The sequence below is a fragment of the Megalobrama amblycephala genome, linkage group LG15, assembly GCF_018812025.1.
Source record: "Megalobrama amblycephala isolate DHTTF-2021 linkage group LG15, ASM1881202v1, whole genome shotgun sequence".
In the NCBI taxonomy this organism is placed as follows: domain Eukaryota; kingdom Metazoa; phylum Chordata; class Actinopteri; order Cypriniformes; family Xenocyprididae; genus Megalobrama; species Megalobrama amblycephala.
The window spans coordinates 9636432-9649994 of record NC_063058.1 but is presented as its reverse complement, the minus strand read 5'-3'; the positions used below and the strand labels follow the sequence as shown (position 1 = coordinate 9649994).

Here is a 13563-nt window from a genome sequence, read left to right as displayed (position 1 = left end):
AGAGAAAATGTAATGATGTTTTATTTGTGGAAGAAAAAACATTTAACTGAAGTACTTTTAACAAATGTACAATGAAACATTCTTAGAAAATGTACAAATATGATTTTTAACTGGCAAAAAAAGTGCAGCACCCACTCGACCAAAACACATCTAACAGATAAACATATAAAAGGGAACATACTCACATAATGAATCATTTACATGCAAAAGTAAAGCTTCTAATAAATTCTAAATAGATGATATTTTTATCCAAAATAATTCCTTTAAATGCCTGTTAATAATCATTTGTGGTGGTTGTTTCAAAACATTCCTGGTTCCTCCTCATCAGATACTCCAGAATAAATAATTCCAGTGGTGACAAGAAAATGGTCCATTTTGTAAGGCTTTGGTAGGGGGAAATCCTTGCTGTACGTATTGTTCGGCAAGAACTAATTTTAACCGCCCTAATATTCAGTGTACACTTGCAGTCATATTTCAAGAAGTATTGCACAGATGTTCCTTATATGACACTTATTGAGTCTGGCATTGGACGCCACCATGCCTGGGGCCTTCATCTTCATCGTAGGCTTCACCACTGTGGTTTCTCTTTTGCCTTTCATAGTCTACTTCACAGAGGTCAACCTCTTCCATGTCATCTGACATCATGACATGATCTCTGACAGGAAGCAACCTCTCCAGGTCAGGCAGCATGTGCTCAGGTAGCCAGTGTTTATCTGGGAATTCAATCTGAGGGAACAGAAATGTTTCTGTGAGATGTGACGATCCCAACACAAGATAATTGAATTGTTTCCTTTCATACTGAGCCCCACACATGGCTATATATATATATATATATATATATATATATATATATATATATTCATTTTCTTGTTTTATTGATTCAGTCCATCGTTTTAATTTAATCATACATAATATAGTGTTTTTTGCAGATGTGAAAGGGGATCATTTTGACAACTTCGTTGTTGAATTAGTACACCATGGCCATGATTTACTAAATCGAGAAAATGAATTAACAAGTTGTGGAAATGAATTCTTAAAGGAATAGTTCACCCAAAAATAAAAATTCTGTCAGACTTTCATTCATCTTCAGAACACAAATGAACAATGTTGGGGATAACTCGTTACGAGTAACTTGTAATCAGAATAATATGCAAATCTTCAATAATTAAATGTTAAACAAAACAAATATTTTTAAGCATTTAATCTCACCTTATTGACCAATGTACTTGCTGCTGACCTTCGATGATTCATATGCAAAAATGACTTTAGTTTAAGTGTTAAACTTTTTTCTCCTTTGTCTGATTCTTCCGTTAACCAGAATGGCAGCACAGCTGAAAGGTTTGTTTGAGCTTGTGCCCTATACTGTACACGCGTAAATTTGCATTTCCTTCAGCCTGAAGCCAGGCTTATTTCAATTTTGGTGTGAAAGGATATTTACATTTGCCCAAAAATATAACTGTTTTGTTATAAAAAAAAAACAAGCCCAGCCCAGGTGAGAAAAAGTAACGCAAAAGTAATGTAATGCATTAAAGGGATGGTTCACCCAAAAATGAAAATTTGATGTTTATCTGCTTACACCCAGAGCATCCAAGATGTAGGTGACTTTGTTTCTTTAGTAGAACACAAATGATGATTTTTAACTCCAACCGTTGCAGTCATATAATGCGTGTCAATGGGAACTTCGTCTATGAGAGTAAAAAAAACTTGCACAGACAAATCCAAATTAAACCCTGTGGCTCGTGACGACACATTGATTGTCCTAAGACACGAAACGATCGGTTTGTGCGAGAAACAGTATTTATATAATTTATATAATGTCCAACTGCCCTCCACATCCGGTGTGTGAGGTCTGAACACGCTCTGACAAGTGATGTCTAGCACTCATTGAAGCAAAGCGTGAGGGATCACTTCTGTCATCAAAACGCATTTTTTGACCTCACTAACAGGATGTGCAGGGCAGTTGGACATAGTGGTGTTTTAAAGGTAAAAAATGACATAAATATTGTTCGGTTTCTCGCACAAACCGATCATTTCATGTCTTAGGACATCAATGTGTCGTCACGAGCCGCAGGGTTTAATTTGGATTTGTCTGTGCATGTTTTTGTTACCATTGCCATGCATTATAAGACTGACAGACTGCAACGGTTGGAGTTAAAAATCATCATTTGTGTTCAACTGAAGAAACAAAGTCACCTACATCTTGGATGTGCTGGGGGTAAGCAGATGAACATCAAATTTTCATTTTTGGGTGAACTATCCCTTTAATGGTGATAGTTAAAAAGTAACTAAGTAAGGCAAATTAGTTAATTTTTAAGATAGTAACACAATCTTTTGAATGAATACTGTCTGTCCCTCCATTGACAGTCTACACAACTACCACTTTGACACTTCAAAAAGTTCATAAAGAGATCATAAAACTAATCCATATGAATTGAGCGGTTTAGTCCAAATTTTCTGAAAAGACACGATCGCTTTATGTGATGAACAGATTTAATTTCGGTTTTTATTCACAAACAAACCATTAATGCACATCAGATATAGTAAATAGATGCTCAAGCATGTTCACTTGATGTGAAAGAACCAATGAGGTTCATTCTCATATGTCAAGCAGTTTCGGTTGAGCTTCTGTTTATGTTCGGTGATCAATGTATATATGTGAATAAAAACCTAAATTAAATCTGTTCATCATATAAAGTGCTCGTGTCTTTTCAGAAAATTTGGACTAAACGCTCAATTCATATGGATTAGTTTTACGATCTCTTTATGAACTTTTTTGAAGCGCAAAAGTAGTAGTTCCATGTACTGTAAATGGAGGAACAGAAATCTCTCAGATTTAATTTGGAAAAAAAAAAAAAATTTGTGTTATGAAGATGAACGAATGTCTTGCGTGTTTTAGCAACATGAGGGTAAGTAATTAATGACTTTTTTCATTTTTGGGTGAATTCACCCTTTAATCTGTGACCAGATTTAACTAAAATGAGGGAACGAATTAGTAAGTCATGACTATGATTTACTAAAATGAGAGAATTAATCCTTAATTCGTGGAAACTAATTCTTAATTTGTTGTCACAATATATATTTTTGTCTGTGTCTCATGTATGGGGCTCTATACTTTCACACGTTGTTTCACACACATTTTTTCTTCTCCATATTTTATTTTTCACAAAAAAAAAAAAAAAAAATCCGATTTTTCTTTTATTTCTCTCTCTCTCAAAAAACCCCAAAAAACGTATAACACAGGGTACAGACTTACCTCAAACTGTATGATGAGAAGACCTTTCTCATAAGGCTCTCTGTACAGAGGCATGCCCTCATTATAAATACATTTTAGATCATTAGGTTTTATAACTTGACCTAAAAAAACAAAAAACAAAAAACAACAACAAATGATTTAAAATTAAAGTAATTAATTTCAATCAAATATTTTATGTACTAAATATTAATTTAAATATTCACATGAATAGTAGGAGGGGAAATATATTTAATTTTAATTCAAATGACTAAATATTATTTGAAAAATCAATTATACAATGGTACATATGAAATACCTGGAGATGAATGGATGAGCAGCGATCTGTTATCGAGAGTATGGATTGTCTTTTTAAACCCACAGAGTGCCTCTACCAGCTTGATCTTCATCTTCATGACGAGATTGTCATCTTGCCTTTGGAAGACAGGGTGTTCCTTCAAGTCTAGTACGATTATAACATCACCAGGCTCCAGTCCAGGCTCTTGATCTCCTTCTCCATGGAATGTGATTTTCTGCCCATCCTTCATACCTGTAATAAAGACCATTATTCATATACTTCTGGAACGTTTGCTCCAAATAATTGAAACAGAAGCTAGAGCCTAAGTTTCTAAGAAAAGTTTGTGTTCTTCTACCTTTGTCAATGTGGACTTCAAGAATCTTCTTCTTGCGCTCTACTTTGTGTCCATTGCAGTTTTTGCAGCGGTCCTTGGAGTTGAACCTCTCTCCTTGTCCTTGGCAATCCGAGCACATGCTCTGAATCTGCTGGATCATTCCGGGTCCAATCTGTTGTACCTGGACCTGAACCCCTCTTCCTTTGCAAGTTGAGCATTTTTCAATTGTGCCTTTTTTGCCTCCATAACCTGCAACCATTCACATCTTAAATTTCACATCTTAAATCGATAAATCGACATTGGGTCTTTAAAGGATTAGTCCACTTTGGAGTTAAAATTTTTTTATCATTTACTCGCCCCATGTCATTCAAGATGTTTGTGTCTTTCATTTCTTCAGTCGGAAAGAAATTAGGATTTTTGAGGAAAACATTCCGGTATTTTTCTCCATATAGTGGACTTTAATGGGGTTCAATGGGTTGAAGGTCCAAATTACAGTTTCAGTGCAGCTTCTAATGTCTCTACACGATCCCAGACATGGAATAAGGATCTTATCAAGTGAAACAATCAGTCATTTTCTAAAAAAATAAATAAAAATGTATATACTATTTAACCACAAATGCTCATCTTGCACTAGCTCTGCGATGTGCCACACATTACGTAATCACGTTAGAAAGGTCATGCGTGACATAGGCTGAAGTACCCCATTTTTTCCTCCAACATTGTCCGGCATCGTTGTTTTCCTTTTATTTTATTGTAAAGGCTGTTTGTCTTTGCACGTTCACTTTGTAGACACTGGATCGGTACTACGTCACACGTGACCTTTCCAACATTATTATGTAATTTGTGGCGCATCGCAGAGCAGTGCAAGACGAGCATTTGTGGTTAAAAAGTATGCAATTTTTTTTTTTTTTTTTTTTTTTTTTTTTTAGAAAATGACTGATTGTTTCACTAGATAAGACCCTTATTCCTCAGCTGGGATCATGTAGAGCTCTTTAAAGCTGCACTGAAACTGTAATTTGGACCTTCAACCCATTGGTAACTGTTGAAGACCACTATATGGAGAAAAATCCTGGAATTTTTTTCTCAAAAACCTTCATTTCTTTTCCACTGAAGAAAGAAAGACATGAACATCTTGGATGACATGGGGGTGAGTAAATTATCAGGACATTTTAATTCTGAAGTGAACTAACTATAATATTACTAAATAGAGGTGCACAAAGGAACTAGTAACCGTTCTTACCTTCACATTTCTCACAGATAACATTCTTCTGAAGACCAAGTTTCCTCGTTGAGCCGTTGTACAATTCCTCCAGCGTGACCCCAAGCTGGTGAACCACATTCTTACCTGAATAAGACAAAATATTACCATAGAAGTTAACCACAGTATGGATATGAAATACTACACTTAAACTGTGAAGTGCGTAAACTATATTTAAGACCCCCCCCCCCAAACGTTATGTTTAGACTTCCCATGGGGGGACATTTCACAGTTGCTCACTGCTGGTGCAATAAATATATGTCTCACCTCTCCTTTCTCTCTGCATTCTGCCTCCACCACCAAAGAACATGTTGAAAATGTCCATGGGAGATTCTCCTCCTGCCATGCCTCCCTCCTTGATGGCTTGTTCACCACCTTGGTCATACAAATCCCGCTTTTTGGGATCTGACAGGACCTCATAGGCTTGTGATATGAGTTTGAACTGGGGAATAGAAAAGATTATAATATTACTCCTTTAATAATGCATGCAAAAACACGTCCCAGGAAAAACATTTCCCAGATCAGTTTCCATGCTGCATATAGCAGATCAAATGTGTTCTGGATACACTAAACACCTTAGTGCCTTTTAGTCTTTTTCCCTTCATCTTTCTGTGCTTTCTTCTGTTCCTTAGCCATTTTTTTACTGCATTTTTACTTAAATTTTCCCCCCAAAATTAAACAATTTTTTTTTCACAACTCTTTATTTTTATTGCATTTTTGTTGTTTTTGCCCTTTTTTAACTTTTATTTATTTATTTGGTATTTTTTTTCCTCCGTTATTTTTTATTTGTGGCTATTTATTTTTGGCAATTGGCAGTTTGGTCTATTCCCTTAAAATGTTCAAAAAAAAATAAACCTATAACTAAAATAAAACAACATCATTAAATAAAATGAAGCACCTATAAATCCATTCGTGTTTTTCCCCACCTTATCACTGTTCGGGGACTTCTTCGCCTTTTATTTCTTTATTCAAAACAAAAACAAAATACAAAGCATTAACTATATATCTATAAATGTGGATGGATCTCAAAGCAATGCACAGAATGTAATCCTTCGCCGGCTCGCATGAGTGTTCGGGACACTTCCAGAAAGTTCCTCTCACTGCTGTCGCTGTACATGACAACGTGAAACACTATGTATGTGGTTCAGCACCTCCACTTACTTTCTCGCCTTCATTCGGGTTCTTATCCGGGTGATATTTCAATGCCAGTTTCCGATATGCCTTTTTGATCTCGTCCAGCGAGGCTTTAGGACTCACGCCGAGCAGGTCGTAGTAACCGGTTTCTCGAACCATCTTTGATAAGAATCAGCTACAGTAGGCTATACTGAAAAATAACAACAACAGTCTTGCTCACTTCAAGAGTATGCAAATGCCATTGTTAAGCTTTAAACCATGTTTAATCATGCCACTAGACATATATATGATAACATTAATATTAGTGCAGGTTTATTGAGGATATTGGTCGCACACTGTTAGTTCTTAAGAGAAACTAACGTGTCACACATTACTCGAAACTGATAAATTTGTGAATAAGTCTAGAGAACACTTTAAGCTAAAGCCTCAAGATTGTATTTGTGCATGTTATAAGTTTGATAATACTCACTCAAATAAAAGGAGAGGAAAAGCCGGTTCGCCTTGTCGTCGGGTTCGTCTCTCTCTCTCTCTCTCTCTCTCAGTGTTGTTCTGCTGGCTGAACGCAGCGCGCGCTGTCGCTCTTATATAAACGGTGGCGCTCCAGAACCTTCTCGAGCTCGAGCGCCGGAACCTTCGACGCGAAGAATAGATAGAGATATAGGGCAGATGCGTTTTGACACAGATGATACTAATGTTTGCACATTATCCAAGCAATTATGAATGCTACCAAACGTTATATGTTGTAAGCTATTGTTTTAAAGTAGTAGCCTATATATAGAATTATAGAATTTCAGAAGAAATGTGAGATGCATGTGGAAATATTTGTCATGAAAGTAGCGTTTCTGTTTATCATACAAAAAAAAGAGCAAATTTTCATTAGATAACTTCTTAAAACTAAGTTATTAATTAAATTACTGAGTTAGCTGAATCTTTATGTATTAAAGTGAAGGCATCTTCACTATATATATATATAATACTATATATATATATATATATATATATATATATATATATATATATATATATATATATATATATATAAAACAAAAAATGGTCCCCCAGTGTTCTGACAAGTGCTCAGCAGAGGTCGCTCTTTAACAAGGTAAACGTTTCAGCAAGCTAATAAATGATGGTGGATATGATCATGTTATTGTTGTGTTTAATTATTTAGAAACAGCCTAGTATTAGACAAAGTTGTTTGATGACCATTTAGAAACAGTGTGTATGTGTGTGTGTGTTTAATGTCAAAAAGGCTTTATTGATATTAAACACATACAGTGTGGGCTTAGACTTCTATTGTTTTTATACTGAGTTAATGATATTTTCTTTTAGCAAACCCTCATAAAATCTTTGTGCAGTTTTACATTTAAGGTAAGACTTTATTTAATGTGCTTAAAGCCATTTTAATGTAGGCAAAACTGTGAACCAAGACAGTCTCCCAATATGCCTAGTCTAAAGATTTAGGCTACAATGTATGGTTTACAATCTTTTTTTCTACTTCCTTTTTTTTTTTGAAAATACATTTTAATATATATATATATATATATATATATATATATATATATATATATATATATATATATATATATATATATATACAGTGCAGTTCAAAAGTTTGAAACCACTAAGATTTTTAATGTTTTTAAAAGAAGTTTCGTCTGCTCACCAAGGCTACATTTATTTAATTAAAAATACAGTAAAAAACAGTAATATTGTGAAATATTATTACAATTTAAAATAACTGTTTTCTATTTAAATATATTTGACAAAGTAATTTATTCCTGTGATGCAAAGCTGAATTTTCAGCATCGTTACTCCAGTCTTCAGTGTCACATGATCCTTCAGAAATCATTCTAATATGCTGATTTGCTGCGACGCGAGTTCAGTTTTCTTCGTAAGTTGAATACGGAAGGCGGTCTGGTGGAAGATCGATATTTTACTTAATAACTTGTTAAATGGATAAATCGGAAAGGCTATTAACCCCCCGGAGCCGTGTGGAGTTTATTTATGATGGATGGATGGATGTGGATGGACCACTTTCTTCAGCTCATACTCATTGATTGCTCACTGCCATTATAAAGCTCGGATGCGCAGGATATTTATTAATATTTCTCCGATTGTGTTTATCAGAAAGAAGAAAGTCATATAACGTTATAGGATGGCTTGAGGGTTAGTAAAGCTTGGGGTAATTTTCATTTGAAAGTGAGCTAATCCTTTAAGGTAGTCAGATCTACTCAATGAATTTGAAAAAATGAAATACTGAAAAAATTTATTTTTCATGCTTCTAACGGCCACATACATGCTGCAAATTTTCGGAGGTGACATCTTATATGCTGGATTCACTCTTGAATTTACAATGACATAATAATAAGCCTAGACGGGTCAAAAATGTCAAAATGAAGAGTTTATTTGCAAAAACAGTTAACTCCATTTTTATTAATTCTCACAAATCATGTTTTTTTATTGTGCATTCCAAGTAATATCAATCAAACTGCAGTTGGGTTGTTTTGATTAAGTAATAATAACTCTAAAAAATACAGGTAAATTAAAAAATTAAAGTTCATTGAAAGTTTTTTTTATATATATATTAAAAGTTTGTTTTTTAGCAAAAGCAGATAACGCCAACAGTCGTTTTTTGGCAAAAGCAGATAACTCCACATTTCATGTTTCAGAGTTAAACAAAACCCAAGTAATTGCTTTGTTATTGCATTTAAAACACACTCAAACACACGTGTGCACACAACCATTAATGCACGGGCTTACCTGGGCTTAAGGGCCCCGGTGATGCCGGAAAAAATATAACCGCATTTTATAATGTGATGACTGTCCCTTTAACATCGCTTTGATTTGAATAGGCTACATGTTCTGTTCTGCGCGTGAAGTTCATTACGACGCGCCGCATCTAGCAGCAAGCAACTAAGTATCAGTATCTGGACAACCCACTGGCGCTGCCTGTGTGCGTACAAAACTTTTTTTTATAAACTTTTTTTTAACTTAGTTGAACTGATTCATGGCTTTAGAACACCATGTCATGCATCAAGACGCGAGCGCAACGGTTCTGCACGTCCTTCTAGCGCATGTTTACATAGAAAAACAAAGAAAAAGTAGCTCAGAAAACCGCGTTCTGTGTGAACAGCCCCAAAGAAGACGTATACTCTCGGTGCGTTCCAAACGGGATATATCGCCCTCTGAAGGGCACTTCGGAGTGAAAATAATTATGGCCGCCATATTGAAGGGTCGTTCCAAACCGAAGTGCTCAAAACTGGCCACTTCAAAGGGCCCTTCGGAATTAAGGATTTCAAAGGGTACAACTGATGGACACTTCGGCCCCCCATGATCCTTTGCACAGGGAAGTTGTTTGATGTCACAGAATGGGAACAGGAGGTTAGGAGTTCGATTTTAACTATAAATGTATAGTATTTTTCTATACTACTGTAATATTTAAACGAGTTAGATTTGGTACTATGGTCAAAACGACATTGTACTTCAACAAAAAAACTTTACAGCTCCCTTTATCAGTCCATTCAAATGTTTAAAATACATATATACAATATAGCCTACATGCGATAAACCTAAAATAAATAAATAAATAAATAAACTAACGTTAAACAAAGGGCGCAGCTTGCACAATCTACTCCTCCTTGATTGTCTCGTTAAGATGACGCAGAAGTGCGTTCCAAAAAAAGAGTTTTTTTGACCCCTACACCCTTCATCCCTTCGAAGCTCTCACTCCGGAGGGTAAACCCTTTGAAGGGATTAGGGCATAGGGATGAGCCCTTCCGAATGGAACGCAGGGTCTCATTGAAGTATATGCGCGAGACATCACTGCCGTTGTCAGAGCGCGATCAGACCAAACGAATCGAGTGATGAATGCAGTTGGACATAATGGTGTAACATTATTAGAGGTAAAAAAATATATAAATACTGTTCGGTTTCTCACACAAACCGATCGTTTCGTGTCTTAAGGTTTAATTTGGACTTGTCTAAGCAAGTTTTATTTACTGTTATTGTAGAAGTTCCCATCCACTAGCATTATTTTACTGACAGACAGCAACGGTTGGAGTTAAAAATCATCATTTGTGTTCTACTGAAGAAACAAAGACACCTACATCTTGGATGCGCTGGGGGTAAGCAGATAAACATCAAATTTTTTTGGGTGAACTATCCCTTTAATGCGGCCCTGCACACACACCCACCCACCCACTCACTGTGCGCGCGCGCACACACACACACACACACACACACACACACACACACACACTAACGGATCGGCACACAAGTACACTCTCACACACACGCAAAATAGCAACCAAGGTTTAAGCATGTAAGTCGTGTATGGTGTACAAGGACTTACAGGAGTCGAAATTATAAATCCTCGATCACTTTTAGTCAGCTTTGACAAAACTTCCCTCAGCTAGCGCGTTTTTTGAAGTGACTAGAAGCCTTGTCACCTGACCTGAATACTGCGCGCTGATTCGCTAATACGAACTTAGCGGTTTCTGTACACAAACAACAAGGGCGCTTCTCGGCTTCTGCTGTAAAACGTGAACTTGCGATGCCTGACAGTGGACAAAACCGGCTTTTCTGACAAAATGGATTTAGGGCACAGAACGTGCTACAGTATGTATGGTGAATAATGCACAGCACTTAGCTCTTTTTTTTTATTATTATTTTTTTTTTTTATGGCTTTTATCGGTTTCTGTAAATGAACTCTTAAAATAGATTTTACATGTATTAAGATTGATTGAAATTGATTTAATTCTGAAACTGCCTGATTACAAATAGCATGCCGATTTGTGAATGAATTAGGCTACTCAAGAGGCGGTTCTTGCTGACCCCTTGAATCATGTGTAGGTGACTGGAACACAGAGAACTAACCAGAGAGCTGTATGCAGTGGATGCTTACCTACAATCAAGTAAAGCCTGTAATCCTACTGAGGAAGAAGAGGGTCTTTGAGTGAACACCTGCATGTGCACTTTGTGAACGACTTACAGGTAAACACATTTTATGGCCAAAAGAGAATCAAACCACTAACTACCTAACTATTTACTTTTTACTGGTTATGCATGTTTATGAATCCTATAGCATGCACTTTGCATAACTGTTATGTAGATTTGATTCTTTAGTTAAAAAAAAAAAAAACAATGACAATTTTTTTTGTAATAACTTGGAAAAAATCAGTGGGTTTAGGCAAAATGTAGACCTTTGGTCGGTTAACATGGCCTCATAGCTGTGTCATCAATTTTGTAACTTGTAGGTCAATGACATGATGCTCTTTTTTTGTCAGGATCTATTAATTTTTTAATAAATTAAAAATAAAATGATTTTTTTGGAGTAAAGAAAAAAAAAGTCAGGGTGGCTTCATTTGATATTATAGTGGGAAAAAGCCTTATTAAAAGGATGAATATGGCTTCTACTTGGGCATAATCTTTTCTTATTATTTCTTAAGAAAAACATATTGCAAACAAAGCAAAACTTTGATCTGCAAAATCATAATCATACTTTGTGCTTGATGGTTACACCAGTGATATGCAGTAAAGTCAGTTACTTCAACTTTTGTTGAAAATGGTATAAAAGGCCTATTTTTAAAACCATATGAATACAAAACAATATATTTCTTAGAAGAAAAGGTACAGTTTATAGAACCCAAAGCATTCTGTCAAGCATTTCATTTATTGAACCTTTTAGGGGTTCCTATAATTTTATGTATTTAGTTTGAATTTGTTTTTAGTCGTTATTAATTTTAACTAAATGATTTAAGCAGCTCATAAAAAATGAAAGTATTATGCAATCATTTAAGACATTCTCCTTATATAGAGAGTTTTGGCATAAAGCGTTCTTTAAAACGGAGCCTAGAACCCCACTGAACCTTTAGATGTATATAAGAACTTGGCACATGCTTAGTCTAGATTTTTTTTAAATTATTTACTTTATCTTGGACACTCTGGTCTGACCTATAGGACTGCTGGCTATTACAAAAAAAGTATGAATAAAATGCATGCTATTTTAATTGATAATGTAGTAGTTCTACTATCATCCTTCATGGCAAATGTACAGTATGTCCTTTACCAAACAGTAAGAAAGCATTATGTGGCAGTTCTCTAAAAAGCAGCAGGGGAGAAGAAAGAGACATGACACAAAATACAAGTTTTAACATTTTGTAAGTTAACATGAAATTTTGAAAGGAGGCACTGAGCTTATAAATGAGCACATTTAACATAACGCTGCATTGCATTAGTGTTAACTCAACTTTGTAAATCTCTCGGCTGGGCTCAATCTCAGGGATCTATACTGTGCTGATCAGTCATCAGTAGGGGTCGTCATATCCCTTCTTTTCCCCAATTTATTACAGAACTAACACCACCCAATGCTTTCTTTCTCATTTACAATAAAGTTAGGGTTGAGGTAATCAAAAAAGTGTTGGTTTGGGTAGGTTTGGGAATTCTTGCAGTATTAGCAATTTATATTTGCGATGTGGCCTATAATTGTGGTAGAAATACATGAAATGCACAAAATTTTCCAAGGACTTTTTGGTCATTTTGAAAAACCTTGCTATGGCTCAGCTAACATTTTAGAGCTGGAGCCAACCTTGAGACATCAGAATGGTTTTAATTGTTGTTCTGTTTATAAAATACATTGATTTATTTTATCTTATAAAATAGTATAGTTGTATCCTGTCATTGCTGAAGACTAACAAAAAAACAAGCAAGTGCCCTGTGAAAATAGACATAGGTTCTTATGAGTGTTCAAATCAATTGAATTATTTTAGGTTTTGACAGTTTCCGCAAAATCAGTGAAAGACCCAGCAAATCTGTGTGAGAGAGAGGCAATCTGTATGAGCTGTTGACAGCTGCATTGAGGATTTTCTAATGATTAATTCAATGTTTATGATACTTCATCTTTTTCATTTGAAAATTTTTTTAACTGTTTGGACAATCAATTTAGTATAAAGACGCCAAACACCGACAACAATAGCAACAAAGTACAAGTATTTTATTGAATGAATTCACAGAGTTTTTGTAAAAATAATCACAACAAAGTTGTGTTTAAGCATAAAAACACATCTTTGTGTGTTACTGTACTGTGCATCAGGAAAGTATTCACAGCACTTCACTTTTTCCATATTTTGTTATGTTACAGCCTTATTCCAAAATGGATTATATTCATTATTTTCCTCAAACTTCTACAAACAATACCCCATAATGACAACATGAAGTTTGTTTGAAATCTTTGCAAATTTATAAAAAAAAAAAAAAAAATAAAATAAAATCGCATGTACATAAGTATTCACAGCCTCAATACTTTGTTG

The 13563-nt window shown here is 35.2% G+C and overlaps 2 protein-coding genes across 3 annotated transcripts in view; one reads left to right on the top strand and one right to left on the bottom strand.

Annotated features, from left to right (window-relative positions):
* Nucleotides 1-5: 5 nt before the first annotated feature.
* dnaja (DnaJ heat shock protein family (Hsp40) member A) lies at nt 6-10675 on the bottom strand. 2 transcript variants are annotated; one of them, XM_048158870.1, is made up of 9 exons: nt 10608-10675; nt 6723-6884; nt 6281-6443; nt 5387-5561; nt 5102-5206; nt 3883-4110; nt 3549-3779; nt 3254-3354; nt 6-726 (listed from the first exon to the last, which is right to left on the bottom strand). In XM_048158870.1, exons 3-9 carry the CDS (start codon nt 6410-6412, stop codon nt 511-513), a joined length of 1188 nt encoding a protein of 395 aa, XP_048014827.1. In that variant the 5' UTR covers nt 6413-6443; nt 6723-6884; nt 10608-10675; the 3' UTR covers nt 6-510. The 2 variants fall into 2 exon arrangements, with proteins under 2 accessions (XP_048014827.1, XP_048014828.1); XM_048158871.1 differs by lacking the exons at nt 6723-6884; nt 10608-10675 and adding an exon at nt 6046-6081 and having other exon boundaries at nt 6281-6418.
* A 51-nt stretch (nt 10676-10726) lies between these two features.
* The window catches only part of acsbg1 (acyl-CoA synthetase bubblegum family member 1), a 52885-nt gene continuing 50048 nt past the window's right edge, over nt 10727-13563 (top strand). Inside the window, exons 1-2 of the mRNA XM_048158865.1 lie at nt 10727-10873; nt 11108-11248. The gene's annotated coding sequence lies outside the window, so the exon portion shown is untranslated. The remainder of the gene's footprint in view (nt 10874-11107; nt 11249-13563) is intronic.